The 21,816-nt window shown below is 41.5% G+C and overlaps 1 protein-coding gene across 11 annotated transcripts in view; it reads left to right on the top strand.

The window, feature by feature from the left end:
* Window positions 1-21,816, top strand: part of KDM6A (lysine demethylase 6A) — an 87,092-nt gene that overhangs the window by 23,753 nt on the left and 41,523 nt on the right. For all 11 annotated transcript variants that reach the window (XM_072137762.1, XM_072137765.1, XM_072137758.1 and 8 more), the window contains exons 3-5: window positions 14,179-14,287; window positions 16,570-16,619; window positions 20,684-20,742. In XM_072137762.1, the coding sequence (XP_071993863.1) occupies window positions 14,179-14,287; window positions 16,570-16,619; window positions 20,684-20,742 (218 nt within the window). The remainder of the gene's footprint in view (window positions 1-14,178; window positions 14,288-16,569; window positions 16,620-20,683; window positions 20,743-21,816) is intronic.

The following is a 21,816-nucleotide window of genomic DNA, read 5'->3' as shown; positions in this document are numbered from 1 at the left end:
TAAGCCACAAGGGATAAAAGATGAAACAACCCCCATAAATGTGTAAAACTATTTCTCCTAAGCACAGAACTGCACCACTTTTGCATATAAAGTGTTGTATGGGTGCACAGTAGGGCTCAGAAGGGAAAGTGGGGCTTTGGCCTTTTAGAAGCCAGATTTGACAATCATCCTTTACATGTGTCAGGATGCATTTGGAGAGCCCTAGTGGTACCAAAACAGAGGGGAACCCCAACAAGTGTCACCACTTTGGAAAGTGCACCCTTTGGAGAATTTAGCAAGGTGTAATATGTGTATTTTCCCCTACAGGTGTTTGCTTCAATTAGGTCCCTAAAAGGAAAAAGGTGAACATTTTCCCAAAAAAGTCACTTTTATGGCTAATTTTTGTATCCCATAAGGCATTAAAGATGAAACAACCCCAAAAAATGTGTACTAGCATTTCTCCCGAGTATAAAATTGCCCCACACATGCAAATAAAATGTTGTATGGGTACGCAGTGAAGCTCAGAAGGGAAAGAGGGGCGTTGGCCTTTTAGAAGCCAAATTTGACAGACATCCTTTACATGTGTCAGGATGCATTTAGAGAGCCGTAGTGGTACCAAAACAGAGCGGAACCCCAACAAGTATCACCATTTTGGAAAGCACACCCCTTAGAGAATTTAGCAAGGTGTAATATGTGTATTTGTCCGTAAAGGTGTTTGATTTAATTAGGACTTAAATAGATAAAAGGTGAACATTTTCTTATAAAGGTCATTTTACTCCTAATTTTATATAGCCACAAGGGATAAAAAAATGTAATAACCCCTCAAAATGTGTAAACCTATTTCTCTCGAGTGTAGAAGTACCCCACATGTGTATATAAAATGTTGTATGGGCGCACAGTAAAAGGAAAGGGGAATGTTTGCCTTTTAGAAGCCAAATTTGACAGAAATGTTTGACATGCATTTGGAGAACCCTAGTGGTATAAAACAGATAAGAATCCGAAAAGTGACCCTAATCTTTGAATGCACACCCCTTAGAGAATTTTGCAATGTGTAATATATGTATTTGCCCCTACAGGTGAATGATCCAATTAGGCCCGAATCATTAAAAAGGTGAAAATTTTCCTATAAATGTCACTTTACCCCTAATTTATGTAAGCCACAAGGGATAATATATTAAATAACCCCAAAAAAGGTGTAAAACTATTTCTCCCGAGTGTAGAAGTACCCACATGTGCATATAAAATGCTTTATGGGCGCACAGTAGAGGAAAAGAGGGATGTTTGTCTTTTAGAGGCCAAATTTGTAAGAAATCCTTCACATGTGTCAGGATACATTTGGAGAGCCGTAGTGGTACCAAAACAGAGGAAAACCCGAAAAGTGACCCTAATTGTTGAATGTACACCCCTTGGGGAATATAGCAAGGTGTAATATGTGGTGTAGTGTAATACACGTGGTGAAATGAGCATTTTGAACATATAGGTGGTTTCCAAATATGATGTGCAACGGAGTCCAAGATGGAAATTGCAATTATTTCTGGAAAGTTCAGTGCCCGTTATGTGGCGCCCCTTATGAAATAATGGAGGGGTATAGGGAGCAACGGGACATAACAGTTGTTACAATTATTCATTTTACCGAAATTAATTCACAATAGGTTGGGCGTGAATTGTGAATGTCTAGTGTATAAGGAGGTAGAATATACCAAGGGACCAACTAAACTTTTGTCACTCTGGAGTTGTCGCAGGTCTCTTAGTAGTATGTAGTGTCCATCCTAACTCCTCTTTTGGAACAGACTCTTTATTGAGTCCTACCATTAGAAGCAGCAGAATTCACCGGGAAAATGCTGTCCTGGCAAAACACAGGAACATCTAAACCAGAGGTACTGGGGCCCCGTCCTTCTTGTCCCAATATTAGTTTCCTAATATCTTCCTCTTGAAAACGGAGAAATGATACGGCAGGACATGCACATTGGAACAGCACGTAAGAATTGTACACCATAATCTGTACAATGTGCACGGCCAGCGCTTTTGTACCATATCTTCGTTTTTCGTAGGGAAATTATCACCAAGTGTTGCTTTTATTCACCCTAGCGATGCCCATTGTGACGAATATTGCTGCTTTTGGCTGGACCAAATCGACCAGCAAATAGTGGCAAACATGGACAGAGGGGGGCAACAAAACCCCTCTGGACCGCAAGGCAAAATTGGTGGCTGTCAGGAACAGCCGCCACCCTGCCCCGATCACCGTGTCTATAGACATGGTGACCGGTATTACTGACGTCATAAGTAAATTCGCTGCTATCGGCTCGTCTGAATTGATGAGCCAGTAGCAGCGATAATAAACTGGGGGTGTGTGGGGGGGACGTAACCCTTCTGGGGCAGGATGGACGGCTGTCAGGAACAGCCGCCGTCTTACCCTGATCGGTGTTGGAAAGTCGCTACCCGCCGCACCGTTCTATAACAACGCTCGTTGGGAATAGGCTATACAATCTTTATTTATTTTTTAAGCAATTTAGACAAATAAGGGCTTATTTTTTGTGAGACGAGATGCCCACTGTAAAAAAAACTTAATTTTAGTGGGTTTTTAGCTTATTGAAGAAATTTTATTAACTTTTTACGTGTGGAGGAAAATAAAATCATCAATTCTTGTTTTGGATTTTTAGCATTTTTTTGGGGGGTTGTTCACTGTAGCATAACAATAATATATTATCTTTATTCTACGGATCACTACGATTATGGTGATACCTCATTTATATAGTTTTATTTTTATTTGTCCAATTTTATTGAAGGAAAACTAGAATAGAAAAAAATTGCATTTGTTTTAGTATTGCCATTTTTATAGCAGCATAATTATAGTATTTTTTGGTTTACGGAGCTGGTTGTAAGCTTATTTTTTGCGTGACAAGTTGCTCTTTTTATTGGTATCATTTTGGTGCTTGTAACTTTTTCGGATCACTTTTTAGAACATTTTTTGTAAAGCAATTTGATAAAAAGTTTTAATTTTTGGCAAGTTTTTTTTTTTTTTTTTTTTTTACCAGGTTCACCGAGCGGGTCCAATTATGATTAGGATTTATTGTACAGATTGTTACGGACGCGGCGATACCAATTAAGTGGGGTTTTTTCGTGATTTAGTGTTTTTTATACTTTATTACTTGTGTAAAGGGAAATGTGGTGTTTGGGGGACTTTCACTTTCTTTTATTATTTATTTTTACTGTAAAAAACCTTTATTTATTTTTACTGTTTTTACATTTACTGACATCTTAGCTTGAACAAGTGATCTTCTGATCACTTGTTCAAGCTTTTTTACAGGTTACACAGTGCAATACAGATGTATTTCACTGTGTAATGTAAGACACTGAGCATGCTGCGCATGCCCAGTGTCTTACAGCCGGGTCCTGCCAGGAGGCAGGGACCCGGCACCGAGAGGAGGATCGCGCAGCCCCGGGCACCGGCAGTCCCGGGGCTGCGATCGGAGGAGCGGACCCCCCCGGTAAGCGCCGCGGGGGGGGGGGTCCGATTCACATTTAAGTAACTTTGGCGTGGCGTGTTAGGGGTTAACACCCGCGATCGGAGAAATCTCCGATCGCGGGTGTTAGAGGCGGGTGTCAGCTATAACATATAGCCGACACCCGCAGCTTCTGGCCCCGGCTCCGTTTAGGAGCCGGGGCCAGAAGCTTGACGTAATAGTACTGCATTTTGCGGGAACGCACCTCCCGCGATGCAGTACTATTACGTCAAATGTCGGGAAGGGGTTAAGAGAAAGGGCTGATGCAGTCTTGCCTGACACTCAAGAGTTGTTGGATGCTGCAATGATCATAAAGAATTGGTAGAAATAGCACAGAAGCCACACACTTACAGTACTGCTTCTGCCTATCAGGGACAACACAGTGAATACAGCGTTCTCTAAAGCAGTGCATTATTGGGTAAAAAGGAGAAGCGACCACAGGAGCGACAGAGCCTCATTATCATTTAATAATTAGATCTTTCAGCAAAACTTCTCTAATCAGGGATTTAACATGATATGCTTCTGCATCAGTGTAGCTCCAGCATTCTCAAGATATGTTTGAGTGATTTAAAGGAAATCTTTGTTTTTATGCACTATTAACCAATGTTACATGGGTACTTATGAATGCTATCTATCCTCTAATAGAGGGTGGTGGACTAGATAGAATATAGTACATCTGGGAGCGTTTTATAACGCTTATGTTAGGCCACAGGCGTATGTACAACTGCAAGCTTGCAGCCATACAGCCTTGGCATGTGCGGCACCGTACATGTGGAAAAGATAGGACATGGAGCTGTGCACCTTGGATGGCTATGGAGAGGTGAGCGGTCACTCCTCCTCTCCATCGCGGTTGACGTATTCCCGCTTAGCCAAAGCCGTGCAGGCATACCTCAGTGTGCATGTAGCCTTGGTATTGCCCATAAACTTTAGAATAAGAATCATTAGAGTGGAGCAAGGAATCATGGACTTGATAATGGCACAATGCTTTCAATGTATCGCTGAATACACCACCACTTTTTTTTTTTATTATTATTCTATTAAAAAGTATAAGATGTCCTTTGTCTTGTATAGAAATCATTGGTGGTAAAAACAGATACTATACATGAAAAACGGATGGCTGCTATGATGCACTTTTAAAATTAATCCACCCCCCCACCACCAGTCTGACTGTCTCCTGATCATTTAATATGTGTAAAGATGTGCAAAATAAGATTATCTTCTGTACCAGATATGTGTATCTGATGCGTAGCTTATAGACTCTCCAGTCAAACGGAACAGTTTTCTAAAAAAAGCCACTGCCCTTTGTCATACTAGTTGGGAACAGTGGTGAAAAACTGTAAAACTGTGCATTTCAGACAGCGTACACTGTACAAAATAATTATAATGCAGTCAACTTGAAAAAAAAAATCTTCTCAAATTTAGCAACTGTAGGGATTTATTCATTTTGGGATTTTTTTAATGTTCTGTCCTTCAAAGGTCAGGATAGACATTTGGGAACTTTGTATATTCAATGTGTTTTCTTTGTTTTGCATTTTCACTGGAATCTGGAAAGTACACAGACCTAGCAGCAGTACGGAGGTCATGTGCTCAGTCATGTGATCGCTTGGATACACAAAGGCAGCGGTCAAGCAGCTGCCTCTCTTCTCTGCACATCACTCAATTAGGTATTGTAAATATGGCTTCTCTCCAGGGTCCCCTGCTGTGAGGAGACCTGTCACTCAGCTGCCTGATAGCTCAGGCAACCTCCCATAGTGCGGCCTTAAAGGGGTTGTCCGCGTTTTTGAAAAAAAGCTAAAAGTGGCCGGGACAGGGCTGCTTAAAAAAAATAAATATGTACTTACCTCCCGGTGCCCTCCCGTATCCAGCGCTGCTGTCACTCCGGTCCGGGCGCCATGTAAACAAACATGGCCGCCGGAGCAGCGCTGGATTCAGCTTCCGGCCGCCCGTGGCCGGGTACCCCTATCCGTCCCTATACACAGCATTGTGTATGGGGGCCGGAAGGTTGTCGGGTCCGGACGGAACTGAGTCCAGCGCTGCTCCGGCGGCCATGTTTGTTTACATGGCGCCCGGACCGGAGTGACAGCAGCGCTGGATACGGGAGGGCACCGGGAGGTAAGTACATCTTTATTTTTTTTTAAGCAGCCCTGTCCCGGCCACTTTTAGCTTTTTTTTCAAAAACTCGGACAACCCCTTTAAGGCACTTGGACTGCCCACCATCTACAGTGGGCAGTCCGGAAGCAGTTAATGACTTGTGCGTAAAGATTTGCCAACTTTAAAATGTGTGTTTTAACAACAAAAGCAGGTGTTAACCGTAACAGCTGAAAACATAATAATTGAGAGATGGAACTCCACTAATTGTTAGGACTTTAAAAACCTCAACGCAGCCGAAGAGTTGGAAATTAGATACCATATTTTTCGGATTATAAGGCGCACAAAAAATCCTTTTTGAAGAGGTTAAAGTGGCTGTCCACTTTCAGTAAATTGACTTTGATTTAAAATTGTAGAACTTCTACTTCTTCTACAGGCAGGTTTACTCTTCAAAATAGTCCCATGTGGATTTGTCACTTATTGTCACATGCTCTTTCACAGTTGCTATGGGCTTGAACAGTGAGAAGCTTTTCATATCCCAGTGGCAGTGTGCGCTCCTGCACACAGACCCATCAGTACAGGACCAGGCTATTACACACTGACAGCTTATTCCCGCTGTGACAGTTCCCTGTCACAGCCTCCTCAAATACAGCACAGGGGGTGAGGAGCATGCAATGTGCATCCTCTACATGTCTGTATACAGATCAGTTATAACAATGAACAAATTTTATATATTTTTACCCTTATTTTCTAATATACAGATCACTTATATATGCCCATGTGGAAAAATTACAGTAAAAATGTATTACGAATAATTATTTTAAAAATAGAAAAAAAAAATTCTATACAAATTCAGTGGCTTCGGTCATAGTCTGATCTGGGTGGCTGGAGGCAGAAGCCATAGTCTGGTCCGCTATCAATTTGCTATTTTAGCTCGGACCACACAGGCTGTAATGATTTTCTTGTATAAATACAGGCAGTCCCCGGGTTACGTACAAGAAAGGGTCTGGAGGTTTGTTCTTAAGTTGAATTTGTATGTAAGTCGAAACTGTATACTTTATAATTGTAGATCCAGACAAAAAAGTTTTTGGGCCCAGGGACAATTGGAGTTTAAACATTTTTTGCTCCAATGGGACCAAGGATTATCAATAAATCTTCATTACAGACACTCTACAGCTGATCACTGCAGTCTGGGACTATGGTGAAGCTCTCTGAATGCTTTACTAGAGGTCAGAGGGGTCTGTCTGTAACTATGGGTTGTCTGTAAGTCGGGTGTCCTTAAGTAGGGGACCGCCTGTAATGTCTTTTAACACTATATATGCCTAGAAGTTATTTTGTATTACTGAAAATTTTTTACTAGTCCTCAAAAATGGTGAGTGTAGTATAAAAAAATGTTAGTGCGACCTCTGTCTCCAATCCAAAATCAATTACTCACATTTTTCTCGATTTCTGCTTGCTGTTTGATGTATCTGATGATGTAATGATGTATACAATAAAATATAAAAAAATCAACCCTAGGAATGGATTTTTAGCTTATTGATATAAAATGTGTCCATAGTATAGCAAATATTTAGAACTCTTCAGGTAGTAGGGTACTTTTCCTGAAAAAATAAATTGTGGGATAACCAGAGGCAATATTTGTTCCAACTAGTACAAAAAGGGGCATGGTTTCCAACGAAGGACGGATATAGTAGTTTTCTGGATTATCAGAAAACTACTGATAAATCTGGCGCCGCAGAAAAGACTAACTATGCACGGTCTTGCTTTGCAACACTTTTGATAAATATCTCCCATTCCCACATGGGGACCACATTTTTATTGATGGAGCTGTAAGTGTCCTACCATGTGTAAGACCACACCATAGAGAGTGCAGAAGATAGCAGAGCACTGAGCTGGCAATTTCCAACACTACAGTAGTATTGAATGGAACTACAGGACGTGTTCTCCATCAGTTAGTAAGAACAGGTACCCCTTATTTCTACCATAGTCTACATGTTGATTTATTTTTGTATTTTATGTTGGACGCCAGATGGGCAAGCAATGACAGGATAGCACCTAACTTGCTGATCGTTGGGGGGGTCTCAGTGCTGAGACCTCCCCAGATGGCGAGAACGAGAGTTCAGAGTGCCCCCCCCCTCCCCCCCCAACTCGCCTCTCCTCAGACTAACTGTGCAGTTGGCCGCACATGACCGCTCTGCTCCATTAAACTCTATGGAGCTGACGGATATCGCCTAGCTTGCCTTCGTGGGAAAACGCCTTTAAAGGGAACCTGTCAACAGCAATGTCATTTTAAGCTGGTAACTGGTTCTAATAACCTATGCTAGGCTGATTGAAATGCCTTTGTCAGCATTCTAAATCCTTTCAATACTTTAAAGTTTAATTCACAATACCTGCCTACCAGCCAGCAGGGTGTGGTGAGTCCCAGGGCATGGGCATCTGTAGCCTGCATGTACCAGTGTCTCCTCTTGCATTCTCACTCTCCTAATCCCCACCTTTCTCCATTCCCTGACTGCTCAGTGCACATGACAGGAAGAGGGGATGGGTGAGGGAGCAGCATGCACGAATGTGGAGTAGAGGAGACTGACATGGGAACAAAAAGGCTGCAGCTACCCTCTCCCAGGGGACTCACTGCACGCAGGTGGCAGGGAGCCAGGTAATATGAATTAACCCCTTCCCACCGCAGCCCTTTTTCGTTTTTGCGGTTTAATTTTTCACTCTCCACATTCAAAAATCTGTAACTTTTTTATTTTTCCATGTACAGAGCTGTGTGATGGCTTATTTTCTGCGTAACAAATTACACTTCAAAATTGTGGTATTTAATGTTCCATGCCGTGTACTGGGAAGCGGGAAAAAAAATCCAAATGCAGTGAAATTGGTAAAAAAAAAAAACGCATTTGTGCCGTATTCTTGTGGGCTTGGATTTTACGGATTTCACTGTGCGCTGCAAATTACATGTCTACTTTATTCTTTGGGTCGGTACGATTACGGGGATACCAAATTTGTATAGGTTTTATGTTTTCATACATTTAAAAAATTAAAACCTCCTGTACAAAATTTTTTGGGGGGATTTTGCCATCTTCTGGCGCTAATATATATAATATATATACTTTGGTGTATGGGGCTGTGGGTGGTGCCGGGTTTTGCGGATTTTGATGACGTTTACAATGTTATCATTTTTAGGACTGTACGACCTTTTTATAGAATTAAAATTTTTTTTTTTAAATGGCAAAAAAGTGCCATTTTCGACTTTGGGCCCAATTTTCCGTTACGGGGTTAAACGTAGTGAAAAAACTTTATCATATTTTGATCAGGCATTTTCGGACGCGGCGATACCTAATGTGATTTTTACTGTTTATTTATATTTATATCAGTTCTAGGGAAAGGGGGGTGATTTGAATTTTTAGGTTTTTTTATTATAATTTTTTTATTTTAACTTTTTTATTTTTACTATTTTTCAGACTCCCTAGGGTACTTTAACTACTCATACATTACAATGTGCTAATAGCACATTGTAATGCATGGGTTAACCCGAAGTAGCTTTGGGTCCTCTTGAGACCCGAAGCTACCATGGATGACGTCACGGGGAGCGACAATCCACGGAAAGATGGCGGCGCCCGCACGCCGCCGTCTTTTTGAAGCCGCCGGCACCTTTGCCGGCGTCGATCAGCAGTAAATCACCCGCGATCCCTCTCCATGTACCGGGACCCGACCTTTTTAAAAATCGGCATGGAATAGGCTATTGGAATCGGTCACCAGCTAAAAATCACATTCCCGATGAATGGCTTGCTTTAAACTGCAAACTCCTCCATACAAGGGAGGGGTGTGCAATTTACCTAGTTTTATTCATATTGAGTATGAAACAAGATATCATGGTTCAGCGTCTGTGCACAAGCAGACTGTTAGCAATCAAAGTTAACAACAACCAGTATTAGGCAATATTCATACAAATGTATGTTTTATCCTTCTGCGGAATACGCCACCGTGCACCATATATTCCTATGGAGAGGGGCGGGGGTGAACAGTGTGAATGTAGCCTTAGGTACAGCAATACATGGGTAAAATCCAATGATATTTAACAAGTGCGTACATCACAAGAAAAAAACAGCAAATATTTGGTTTAACACCCTATCCCATACCCTTCCCGTTATTCCTCAGTAGCAGGTCCAGAGTGTCCCATAGCATTCACCTGATTGGTAAAGAAGGCAACTGTGATTCGCACCACCTTCCCCACACCTTTTTAAAATGTTTCAGTGCATCCCTGCCCTTATAAACAAGGAGGTTTAACCCCTTAATGACCGCCCTATCGGGTTTTTACGGCGGTCATTAAGGGTACTTCTTCTGACGCGTACGCCTTTCTACGGCGGCGCGTCAGAAGAAGTTTTCGGGACACCGGGTTATTATAGTGCCGGTGATATCACAGCCCAGACCCGGCACTAACACCCGGGATCGGAAAACCTCTGATCCCGGGTGTTTAACCCCTTATACGCCGCGGTCAAGCATGTCCCCCGTGGATCGGACACCCCCCCTCCCCCCCCCCCGGTGTGCTTACCGGGGGATCCGATCCCTCCTGCCGCTGCCCCGGGTCCCGACGAGTGACCCGAGGCTGTCGGCTCCTCTTCTCGCCGGGTCCTGCCTTCCTGGCAGGACCCGGCTGTAAGTAATTGAGCATGCGCAGCATGCTCAGTTACTTACACTATACACTGCAATACAAGTGTATTGCAGTGTAAAGGCTTGAATAAGCGATTGGATGATCGCTTATTCAAGCCAAGAAGTAGAAAATGTAAAAAAGGAAAAAAAAAAAAAATTTAAATCTTTTTATAATATAATTAAATAAATAAATAAAATAAAAGTCCCATAATCTCCCCAGTAACACATAAAATGCAAATACAGTAAATAAAACACAAAAACACGTAAATATTTGGTATTACCGCGTCCGTATTAATCTGTACAATAAATCTAAATCAATATTGAACCCGCTCGGTGAACTATGCAAAAAAAAAAAACTCTGAAAACTTCCCATAATATACAGTTTTTCATCAAACACCATCACAAAAAATGTTCTAAAAAGTGATCAAAAAAAGTTACGTTCCCTAATATGATACGACTGAAAAGAACAACTGTTTTCGCAAAAAATAAGCCCTCAACCAGATCTGACAACAGAAAAATACAGAAGTTATGGCCCTGAAAAGTTGTCAATAGTAAAAACAATGCGATTTTCTCCAATATTGGTTTTGCTCAGGAAAATTAAGCAAAAATAAGAAAAACTATATAAATGAGGTATCACCGCAATCGTAGTGAACCAGAGAATAAAGATAAAATATTATTTTTACGTTACGGTGAGCGGGGGAAAAAAATGCTAACAATCCAAAATAAAAATTGATGATTTTGTTTGTGTCCTCCTTGAAATAGTTAATAAAATCTCAAGAATAAGCTTTAGACTCCCAAAATAAATTATCTATACATTGTATCTCATCCCATAAAAATAAGCCCTCATATGTTTGTATTACCAAAAAAAATAAAAATTTATAGGTCGTACAATGTGACAATACAAATCTGCAGTGAACGGCGCCTCCATTCATTCTATACTTGGCCGTGCGCCCGTACAGCAGTTTACCACCACATATGGGGTATCAGTACACTCGGGCGGAATTGGGCATCAAGTGTTGCAGTGCGTTTCATCATTTAATTTATTCTGAAAATTTCAGTGTTGGCCTAAATGAATGTATTTTCCAAAAAAATTCTATAGTTTCTAAATCGCAGGTCCATATTTTTTAACCCATGTGAAACACTTAAAGGGTTAATAGACTTAATAGAAGTTGTTTTACATACGTTGAGGGGTGAACTTTCTATAGTGGGGTCATTTATGGGGTTTTACTATTATTTAGGCCTCTCAAAGTCACTTAAAAGCTGAGTGGTCCCTCAAAATGTGAGTTTTGCCAATTTTCATGAAAATAAGAAAAATCGCACCTAAAGTTCTGCACCTCATAACATCCTAGAAAAATGACCGGAAGCATAAAATATCATCCCAACATAAAGCAGACATTCTGTAAATGTTAATTATCAAACTTTTTGGGTAGTTTTACATCTTGTCTGGAAAGCAGAACATTTCAAACTTGGAAAATGAAGAATTTTTACAAACTTTTGCCAAATTTTCACTTTTTTTCAGAACGAAATGCAAAACTTATCACTTAAATTTTATAACTAACATGAAGTACAATGTATCACGAGAAAACATTCTCAAAATCACCAGGATATGTTAAAGCGTTCCGAAGTTATAACCAATTATCGTGAGACTTGTCAGATTTGAAAAATCGAGTCTGGTCATTGAGATGAAAACTAGTGTCGGTGATAAGGGGTTAAAGGAATGAGTTATCCTGTTTCATCAACAGTCATGGAGCCATCCACCTCAGTGCAGCTTTTCTTGCCATGAAAAGGGATTCTTTCAAGAATGTGGTATGCTTTTAAGACTTGAACGAGAGTTGCTTGGTATGCTACAGGTTGTATGCATCAAAATTTCAATTTTGCAGTTCAGCACCCTATTTCTGCTGTGAAGTTTCACATGGGTGATTGCAGGTGTGTATTGTAAATGACTGTACTTGATAGCTGGTGTCTAGAGCCTTAGCAGGCCCTTGGTGTGAAAGCAAACTTGCAACAAAATTTGATAAATAGAGCAGATAATACAGGCAGTCCCCTACTTAAGAACACCCGACTTACAGACAACCCCTAGTTACAAACGGACCTGTGGTAATTGGTAATTACTGTACTTTAGCCTTAGGCTACAATAAACAGCTCTAAGAGTACATTCACTTACGTGCGCTGGAGAGGAGGTGGTGGCCCCTCCATAGGAAACGGTGATGCACGACCGCACACTTTGGCAAAGGATAGAGCATGCTCTATCTTTTCCCGGTGTACGGCGCCGAACGGTGCCACATGTCTGGCACTATACCGCCGCCGTGCCTACATTGCTATCTATGGGGGCGTATATGCGCCCAAATATACATCCCCACAGACGACCGTCTGAATGAGCCCTAACCGTTATTAATGGTGTCTGCAATTAAGCTTTATTGTTAATCCTGGTTCTTATGACAATCCAACATTTTTAAAATCAAATTGTCACAGAGACCAAAAAAAATTGTCTGGAGTTACAATAATAAAATATACAGTTCCGAATTACATACAAATTCGACCTATCTTGTACATAACCTGGGGACTACCTGTAGTAAACTTTTAAATGTACTTCATTAAAGAGTTATGTAGGACTTTCTGTCCTGTATCCACTGACAGCTTAGAGATGAGGAACCTTATAATATTCCTATTGATTTAACATTTTAGAGTCTGGATATTCTCATCTCCTGGACAGATCTCAAAGGGATTTCAGATACACTGCTCACTACAGGAGAAAGAGCAGAAATAAGACACATAGAAGCTGATCTACTTAAAGGGATATTCCAGGAAGAAGCATAATTCATATACAAATGGGCACTCAAAATATAAGCTAATGTGTAATTAGTTTTTTTTTTAAATTTTGCTCCACTTAGCTGAAAATGTTGGTGACAGACTGTAATGAAGAATTAAAATGCTTCTGGCCCTTTAATCAGTCCGTGAATTTTCTCTGCACGGTCCATTGCAGAGCAGACACAGGACAGAAGATGGCTGCTGGTCACATGTCCACATCACATGTCCTGCACCTGCCTGTCGTGTAATCGGTTGGTTGAAGTGCATCCAGTATAACCAGTGTTGTGGTAATGTGCATTGATGGCAGTTGCACATCATTACTATGGTAAAAGAGCAAGAAAACCTGTTAGATCATCACTGAGAGCATAAGAGGGAGGAGGAGTTACTGAGAACTAAAGGATCATGGGACTTGTAGTTTCCAGTGGCGGCCATCTTAGTGATTACTCCACCTACTTTAAAGAGGCCATACATTTTGTAAATCATAAAATCTATTTGAGCTCCGTTTTGTGACTAATGACATTGAGTATTGTTGTATTCATTTATATCATCATGGGATTTTGTGTCATACGTTCATATTCCCGGAATATCCCTTTAATGAATTAAATGACCATTCTTATATGATCACCTGCTGTATTTAATTCTTATATATTCAAAAGAATCTTCAAAGGTTTGGTTCTCTTCAAATAGGCTAAAGGGGCTGTTTGTAATTGCTAGTCTTGCTATTTAAAAGGTACATTTTGTGGTACAAGGGGATGGTGGTTTTGCAAATTGCCATATATTTATGTATGAGTTAGTTGGCTAGTAAATCGTTCTCATTGTTGGATATTCTGATTTCGTTTTGTTGCTGGGATTCAATATTATTAAAGCATTTGTTTCTATTTCTTTCTACTGGCTGTAAAACGGAGCTAGACATAGCATTGTCTGTTCTATAATTCATGTAATCCTGCCTGCTCAGACAGTCTAACCAGGTGTGTATTAATGGGAGAGATGGGAGAGATGGCTGGACTGTCCTGTATGACCACTCTGCTCTGTTATTTGGCAGCCATTCTATACAATTATTTAAAATCCCTGGTTTATGATAATAAGTCACCTGTAAATAGTACTGCTTGTGTGTGAGATTTTATTTAAAAATATTTTATTTCCTTTTGTTTAGGCTATCCGATGCTATGAAGCCCTGATCCTAAAATCTGAGGGAAAAGTAGAGTCCGATTTCTTCTGTCAGTTAGGCCATTTCAACCTATTGTTGGAAGACTATCCAAAAGGTAAGAATAGAAAGTATTTCTTGATTTGTTTGTGCTCTGTATTTAGATGTCTCCTTAGTGGTTTGAGCTACTGCTGCTGTTATATTTTTGAGTCTACATTATCTTTTAGCTTTTCTAACTTTCATACTGAGCTATACCATGCCTATACCAAATGTGCTCTCAAGATTTCATTTTGTGTTATCTTTCTGCATATTTTCTGGTTTCATTTTGACTAGTTTGTTGGATCCATGTTGTGAATTGTTAAAACTAAATGTAATGTAAAAATATGTAAAGGCACAATTGATGCAGAGGAACCAAAAATTTGGTTTTCCATACCATTGAAGGAATTCAAAATTTAGCTGTCACTGCAAAGAGAAAGATAAGAGAAGCAGTCTCTCACATTTTAGCAGAATTTTTCATCAACCGCTTGATACCCCCACGCTGCTTATTCACGTAATTCTAAATTCTATAAGCATGTAAATGGACAGCGCTGGATTCACCCCAGGATTACAATGTTAAAGAAAATAATCTCCTACCCATCTACCGGAAGAAGGAGCAGGCTGTTAACTCTTTAGAACCTGCAGTGATAGTAATTTGCTTGCCTCTTTCTGTACCCTGCAGTGCGATTACTTGATTTTGCCTGTACTAGGGAACAGCTGAGACATAATGAAGGCCCTTAGGTCTGTTTTCATCATTTGGCTAATAGACCCTACCAGAATCCTTTGCTTTCTCAGAAATCAAAGGTGTGCCTTATAGTCCAGTGCGCCTTATATATGAACTGTACTTATAGACAACAGCAGCCTTGAACTGTGCACAGGTCTGCCACCTGCTGGTCATTCATTCTTATAATCAGGTGCGCCTTATAATCTGATGCGCCTTATATGAACCTAGACGTTTTAGCATCCGTTTATTGAAGGTGCGCCTTAGTCTGAAAAATACTGTAATACATTGGTACTTTACTAGTAATGAAATGATTGCAATTAAAACGGTAAAAGAAAGTTTAATCTGAAAAAGATAACCAAATGTGTGTTATCATGCAAAAGTCAAAAATAAACTTAACAAACAATTATAAAGATGTGATTTCTCCAGAGTTGTACTGACCTTGAGAATAAAGATATCTTTGTTATCTGCATCATATAGTGGAAACTGTAAAAAAAAAAAAAAAAAGTTGTATTCTGAAAGGGTGAAAAAAGACAAAATGTACATGAATTTCCAGACCCCCCCCCCCCCCCTAATATACTTGAGAACTGACCAATATTTGTAATTAGCAACAGCAGAGCCCAACTCCGCCAGTGTCTGTCATCCGTGCTGCCTCAAAACACCTGCAGTACTATTGCTACCTCTTATGTAGATCAGTGATGTAATTTTTCTTACGTGTGATGTGGTCTTTTGGCATTTTAAAAGTTTAAATCTACCATCAAAATCCATCAGGTTAAACCAGGGAAACTTGGTCATAGGTCCAGGCATTGTGACTGTGGTATTTTATTTGTTATCTTTGGTCTCCTTCCTTCTAAAATCAACTATTGAAAATATGCTAACGAGCCTTAGGGGCTACACTACCCCGTCTGTGATTTGGCTTTACTGGCTGTTACACTCTTACCCTCCCCCGGCTTCCTCAGCTTAACCCTGACAACCCTGAGGCAATGGGGTGGGGAGGAGGGGTTCGAGAAAGTGTAACAGTTTGTGATGCGAACTAAAAATTTTAGAATGAAGGAGGCGAAAGATAACAAAAGTATATTACCACAGTCACCGTGGCCGGAGGGGGCTGCTTAAAAAAATAAAGATCTACTTACCTTGCGGTGTCTCGCGCTGCTGTTGCTCCGTCCGGGCGCCATGTAAACAAACATGGCCACCGCAACAGTGCTGGATTCAGCTTCCATCCAGAACCGACAACCTTCCAGCCTCCATACACAATGCTGTGAATAGGGACGGATAGGTGTGGCCGGCCGGAAGCTGATTCCAGCACTGCTGGCGCCGGAAGGCAAGTACCGTATATACTCGGGTATAAGCCGACCCAAGTATAAGCCGAGGCCCCTAATTTTACCAGAAAAACCTGGTAAAACCTATATTTTTTTTTACTCGAGTATAAGCAGAGTTTGAGGTTTCAGCACATTTTTTTTGTGCTGAAAATCTAGGCTTATACTCGAGTATATATGGTAGATCTTTATTTTTTTTTTAAGCAGCCCCTTCCGACCACCTTTTTAATTTTTAATTTTTTTTTTCTCTCGGACAACCCCTTTAATTTTGTTTAGTGCAGTTATATAGTTGTAAAACCTGTTTGTAATTGTTGTTCATTCCTTCAGCATTATCTGCATACCAGAGGTACTACAGTTTACAATCAGACTACTGGAAGGTGAGTAGAGCTTTATAACCATTGTATTCCATACTGCATAGTCAGCTATTGGTAAGATACATATATGCTCTTATTTAGCATACCTATTCTGCATAAAACTTGGTTGAATTATTACTAATAATTACATTACTTATGCTGATTGTTTCAGAGTTTTACTACTTGTGCCTTTGACATCAGCAAGAATCAGGTGTGCTTTTTCCTTATGTATGTACAGTATCATGGTTGCAGATCCGCTAGGGCCTGTATTTCCCTGCAGCGCGATTTAGGCTTCATGCACACAAGCATAAATGAGGGCCATCGGCTCTCCACACCAGTGATTTTCAACCTTTTTTGAGCCGCGGCACACTTTTTATACTTAGAAAATCCCGGGGCACACCACCAACCAAAATAGCACAAAATGACACTAAAACAGTCATATTATACATATAGTTAATAATATAGATTCTACATTTATTTACTCACTCAGTGTGAAACCTGTGATAAACACAAAAGGGATATCCTGGCAGGAATGGTGGAAAGACACACACGAAGCTCTTCCCCAACAGTTCTCAGTTTCTCCCTGTTTTTAGTATATGGTGCTGATTATTATGTGGCTCATATACTGCAAAATAAAGGGGTACAATGAGAAGTACTACGGCCATGAGGCCAGAGTACAAGTGCCAGCTCATATACTTAGCATATGAGCTGGTACTTGTAGTACTCCAGCCTCATGACTATAGTATTTCTCATTTTACATTTCTCATTGTTATATGCAGTATACTCCTGGAGTACTAAAAGTACCAGCTCATATGCTGAGTATTCTGCCAACAGGCAAAAGCTCATATAGTCGGCATTATTGGTGAGGATTACCTTGGTGGTGGGCAAATGTGAGAGTCTCTCCGCTCTCAGGATGATGCGCCGGCCTCGGTGACGTTGTTTTGTCGCACAAGGTTCAAAGCTTGCGCATGTGTTATAGTACATGTCTCCTACATTGTAAGAAGCCGTGACTGCGCATCGCTGCTCATTGCCGGGAAACAAAACACAGAGGGCACCATAGTTTGGGGAACTTTCCCCCCGGCACACCCGGCCATGTGTCGCGGCACACTGGTTGAAAATCACTGCTCCACACCATGTCCTAGCCCAGTGGCCAGGACAAAAAATACAGACCAGCTCCTATTCCGGGCTGCACACTTTCCCCTGTTTGCAGCCCATTTGTGCACAGTCATCTGCAATCAATTTTCAAGAGAAGGAAATTTTAGTCATTTTCATCCTAAGCCTAAAAAAGTGTCTTCATTCAAGGAGTAAATGGTGGATTATTTTTTAAAAGATTTTTTAGATCTTTTTAGTAATTCTCGTGCTTTATGCATTTAGAACTTGAATGTCTTGTCCAGTAGAAATTCTCTGCTGTCTTTATGGGTTGGTGCATTTGTCTGTAATGGGTTAAAGCAATCATTTTAATGATAGGCCTTAATGAGCTGAACAGCGCAGTGTTTGTAAATGTACCTAATATCCCAGGAATTTACTGATTAGAGTTGAATTCATTTTGATTTACCATTGTCAAGTGAAGTGCGCGTACTCGAGAACATAATGCTGGAAAATCAGATTTCCGAGTCTGTAAAATCACAGAACAGTGACTGTCACATGAAAAGGCAATCACCGCTCTTGATAACGAGTATTGATTATTTACAGTGTGAATCACACCAATTACTTCACTCACACTCCCCTCTTCTGTGTCACCCTGTATGGAGGGTTCACTCCATGGCCCACTTTTTATTTTTTATGTTGAGTCTGTTTAGCACCTGGATTTTAAGTCCCGCTTTAGAGTTTCTATTTGTGTGTGTTATATAATATTTTTGCTGGATTCTCTTCAGTTTACCAATCTATAGCATAGAATGAGTAGAGCCTAAGGCGAGCGGGAAAAAAAAATTGGCCACCAAAATAACATTAGATGTTGTGCCACATTCAGTGCACTGTTTAGACGAACCAAAGTAAGGTCTGAAAGTCTATCTCTCCAACCTTGCACTGTCCCAGAATTTATCACAGTGCTAAATGTGTCTCCGCTGAAGACTAGCGTTGTATTCTCTACATTGATGGACCATGCGACACATTGATAAACTGCTCCCCACTGTCTTAGCCACAGTTGTAAATGGATATTGTAATAAACCCCACATTGTATTGGATATTGTAATAAACCCTACTCCTCAGTTTATATATTACCTTAAAGGGAATCTGTCATCAGGGCCCCTCATTTTCACTAAAGACAGGTTGCAGAAGCCCATTACTGCTGCAGTTCAAATCTGCCTTTTATAAGCCTTGGCATTACAATATAATTGTGTTATAACTTGCACCCTGACAAAATTCTGGGGTAGTCACAGAGGCAGGGGTTTGGTTTAGATGCATTTCAGAAAACATGTGGCTTGCTTGTGTTACTCACTCATCAGAGCTTAGCCCCCACCTTTGTGCTCCTTTAGCTCCTCCTGCTTCTTCTCAGAGGTCACAGCCTGGTGAGATGACATCAGTGGGGGAGGGACAAGTTGTACAGGAGCACAAAGATGCAGGCAGGTGAATCGCGCCAACGCTTCCATATTGTAATCCGTACCAAGGAAAATAAGATATCTTTTGGCTGGTTTCTCATGGCTTTATCCTCCTCCTGTGTTTGCATAATGTCCATGTATTGGTTGCAGTGTTTTACCTCTGTAGTAAAACGTCCTTTACTGAGTAGTAGTTGTACATGCATATTCATAGGTTTTAGAAGGTGAGTGTTTTTCTGCACTGTTTAAAGGGGTTGTGTCACCATAGCAAATGGCTGTAATTGAGCCCAGTGCATTGTGACAAGTACTTTCACCATTTACACTTATTACAAAATATGCAACCTTACTGAGAACTCCTTTTGTCCTGGTTGCTGGCGCCCTCTAGTGGTAGCTGTGTCCCGTCCTGAGCAACAGCTGATCTGGCCGAGTCTGCGCACAAACATTCCACCAGCTGCTCTGCACTACAGATCACTCCACACTGAGAGATCACCTGACACACTGCAGCCAATAGGAAGTGAGACATGGGGGCAGAGAGCTCAGCCGCCTACACCAGTGAATGAGGTGATTTCCACTGCTCCACAGTTGCTTCCAGCAGCAGATACAAGGTAACTGCAGACATACATGACTATCTGCTGCCCAGAGGAGAGTCCCCTAACATGGATCATAGCAATGTAGCAGCCCTTTCCTCCCTCCACCATTAGTCAGGTCACACAGGAGGCTGCAGAGATAACACAAGTAACAGGCTGAGCTCTGACCTCTCCTGATGCATCTCCTGTACTCTCCACCATTCACTGTCCCTCCATGTTACACTGCTGTCCTGTTCCTGACTAGCAGGGAAGTAGCTAAAGTAACATGTGAGAAGCTGTCACCTATTTATCTATGCATTCATGCATGTCAGCCTGACCGACCATGTTGCTGTGAGAATACATAGTACATGTGTACTGTGTGCAGTGTCCTGTGTAATGTGCAGGGGGCGCCAGATTCAGGATTTCTAGTGCACGTTCTAAATGAATCTGGTGCCCCCTGCACTGCTTTGACAGACTGCACCAACTTTTTTTTTTTGGTGCACTTTTAACATGGGGCGTATGACACATTTCTATTGGACTTCTATTGGTTCAGTAATGCAGGGACTATTTGAGCACCGCAGGTGGAAGGAGACTCTGAAGTTGTGCAATAACTGCCGCAGTCAGTGCTGTGCAATAACTGCCGCAGTCAGTGCTGTGCATGTGCCTGGCTAGGCCCCTCCCACATCTGCTTCTGTGTGGAGCAGAATAGAGGCTGAACAAGCATCATAATAACAAATAGAAAGGTACTTTTACTTCCAGGTAACCTTTACAAATAGATTTTTGAAATATTTTAACCTCTTTGACAGCTTTTTGCAGTCAATTGTTTCGTGGCATAACCCCTTTAATTGATTGGTGTAAAACCCCAATGGAGCCTATTCCCGTTGTAATAATAAAAGTAAAATAAAAATATAACAGAGTTGTTTTCTTATTCTATAAGCATTTATTACTGACGATACATAACGCCTAAAATAATACTCATGTTTTTCAGAATGCTGCCTTTCTTTATGGACTTGGATTGGTCTACTTCCATTACAATGCATTTCACTGGTAGGTATAATCTAGTCGCGTGATGGCAACTAAAATGCTTTGGCGTGCAGTATATAGAGGAAACATGGGATACTTTATCAATATACCCAGAGTTTGCTGTTTTGTGAATTTGCTGTTGCAAAACTAAGCATATAGGAGTGACGAGGGGTCGGTTGGACCCCTCGTTTTCGCGTTCTGCAGGGGTCTCAGCACTGAGACCCCCACTAATCAGCAAGTTAGGCCCTAACCCTTGGATAGGGCCTAACTTGCCTCTGTGGGAAAACCCCTTTAAGGCGACTGCCGTTAAAGCAGGGACCTTTATGGCTGAGAGAGCCATGAATGCCACATATTTTAAAATGTTATTCCGTAAGACCCGTACCATATGCACATGCCCCCCAGTAGATAGGTAGTCCCAGTGTCACTGGTGCCACTGTGATCTATGTCTCGGCTCGTAGGCACACCAGTGCCCCTCTCTGTGGCGGCACCCCTTTCTGATTTCACTCAATTTACCACTTTTCGGTTCATATCCTGGCTGGCCAGAACACACGAGTCGGCTCCAAGTATTCCCTGCCGGATCTTAGTGCTTTGTGCCTATGAGGAAGCTTTCCACGGTGTTTCCTTCCCAAGTGTTGACCTCCCATTGTGACCCCGGACCTTTTCCTGATTGTGCTCCTTCGCTGCCAGCCCTCATCTCTTGCTCCGTCCCCGACCTTGCATCATTGCCGCCTGCCGCTGCAGCAAGGTGTCTGCTTACATCATTGTCCACAGTGGTCCAGGGGGTTCACTACTCCAAATCCTGACACCCACCACATGCCCCCAGAAGATAGGTAGCCCCAGTACATACCCCCAAGTGAATAAGTAGCCGCGGCACATGCCCCCAAGTGAATAAGTAGCCGCGGCACATGCCCCCAAGTAAATGGGTAGCCCCGGCACATACTCCCAGTAGATGGGTAGCCCCGGCACATACTCCCAGTAGATGGGTAGCCCCGGCACATACTCCAAGTAAATGGGTAGCCCCGGCACATACTCCCAGTCGATGGGTAGCCCCGGCACATACTCCCAGTCGATGGGTAGCCCCGGCACATACTCCCAGTC

The sequence above is a fragment of the Engystomops pustulosus genome, chromosome 2, assembly GCF_040894005.1.
Source record: "Engystomops pustulosus chromosome 2, aEngPut4.maternal, whole genome shotgun sequence".
Lineage (NCBI taxonomy): Eukaryota > Metazoa > Chordata > Amphibia > Anura > Leptodactylidae > Engystomops > Engystomops pustulosus.
Note: the sequence above shows the minus strand (reverse complement) of the source record. Positions and strands in the feature narration are given on the sequence as shown.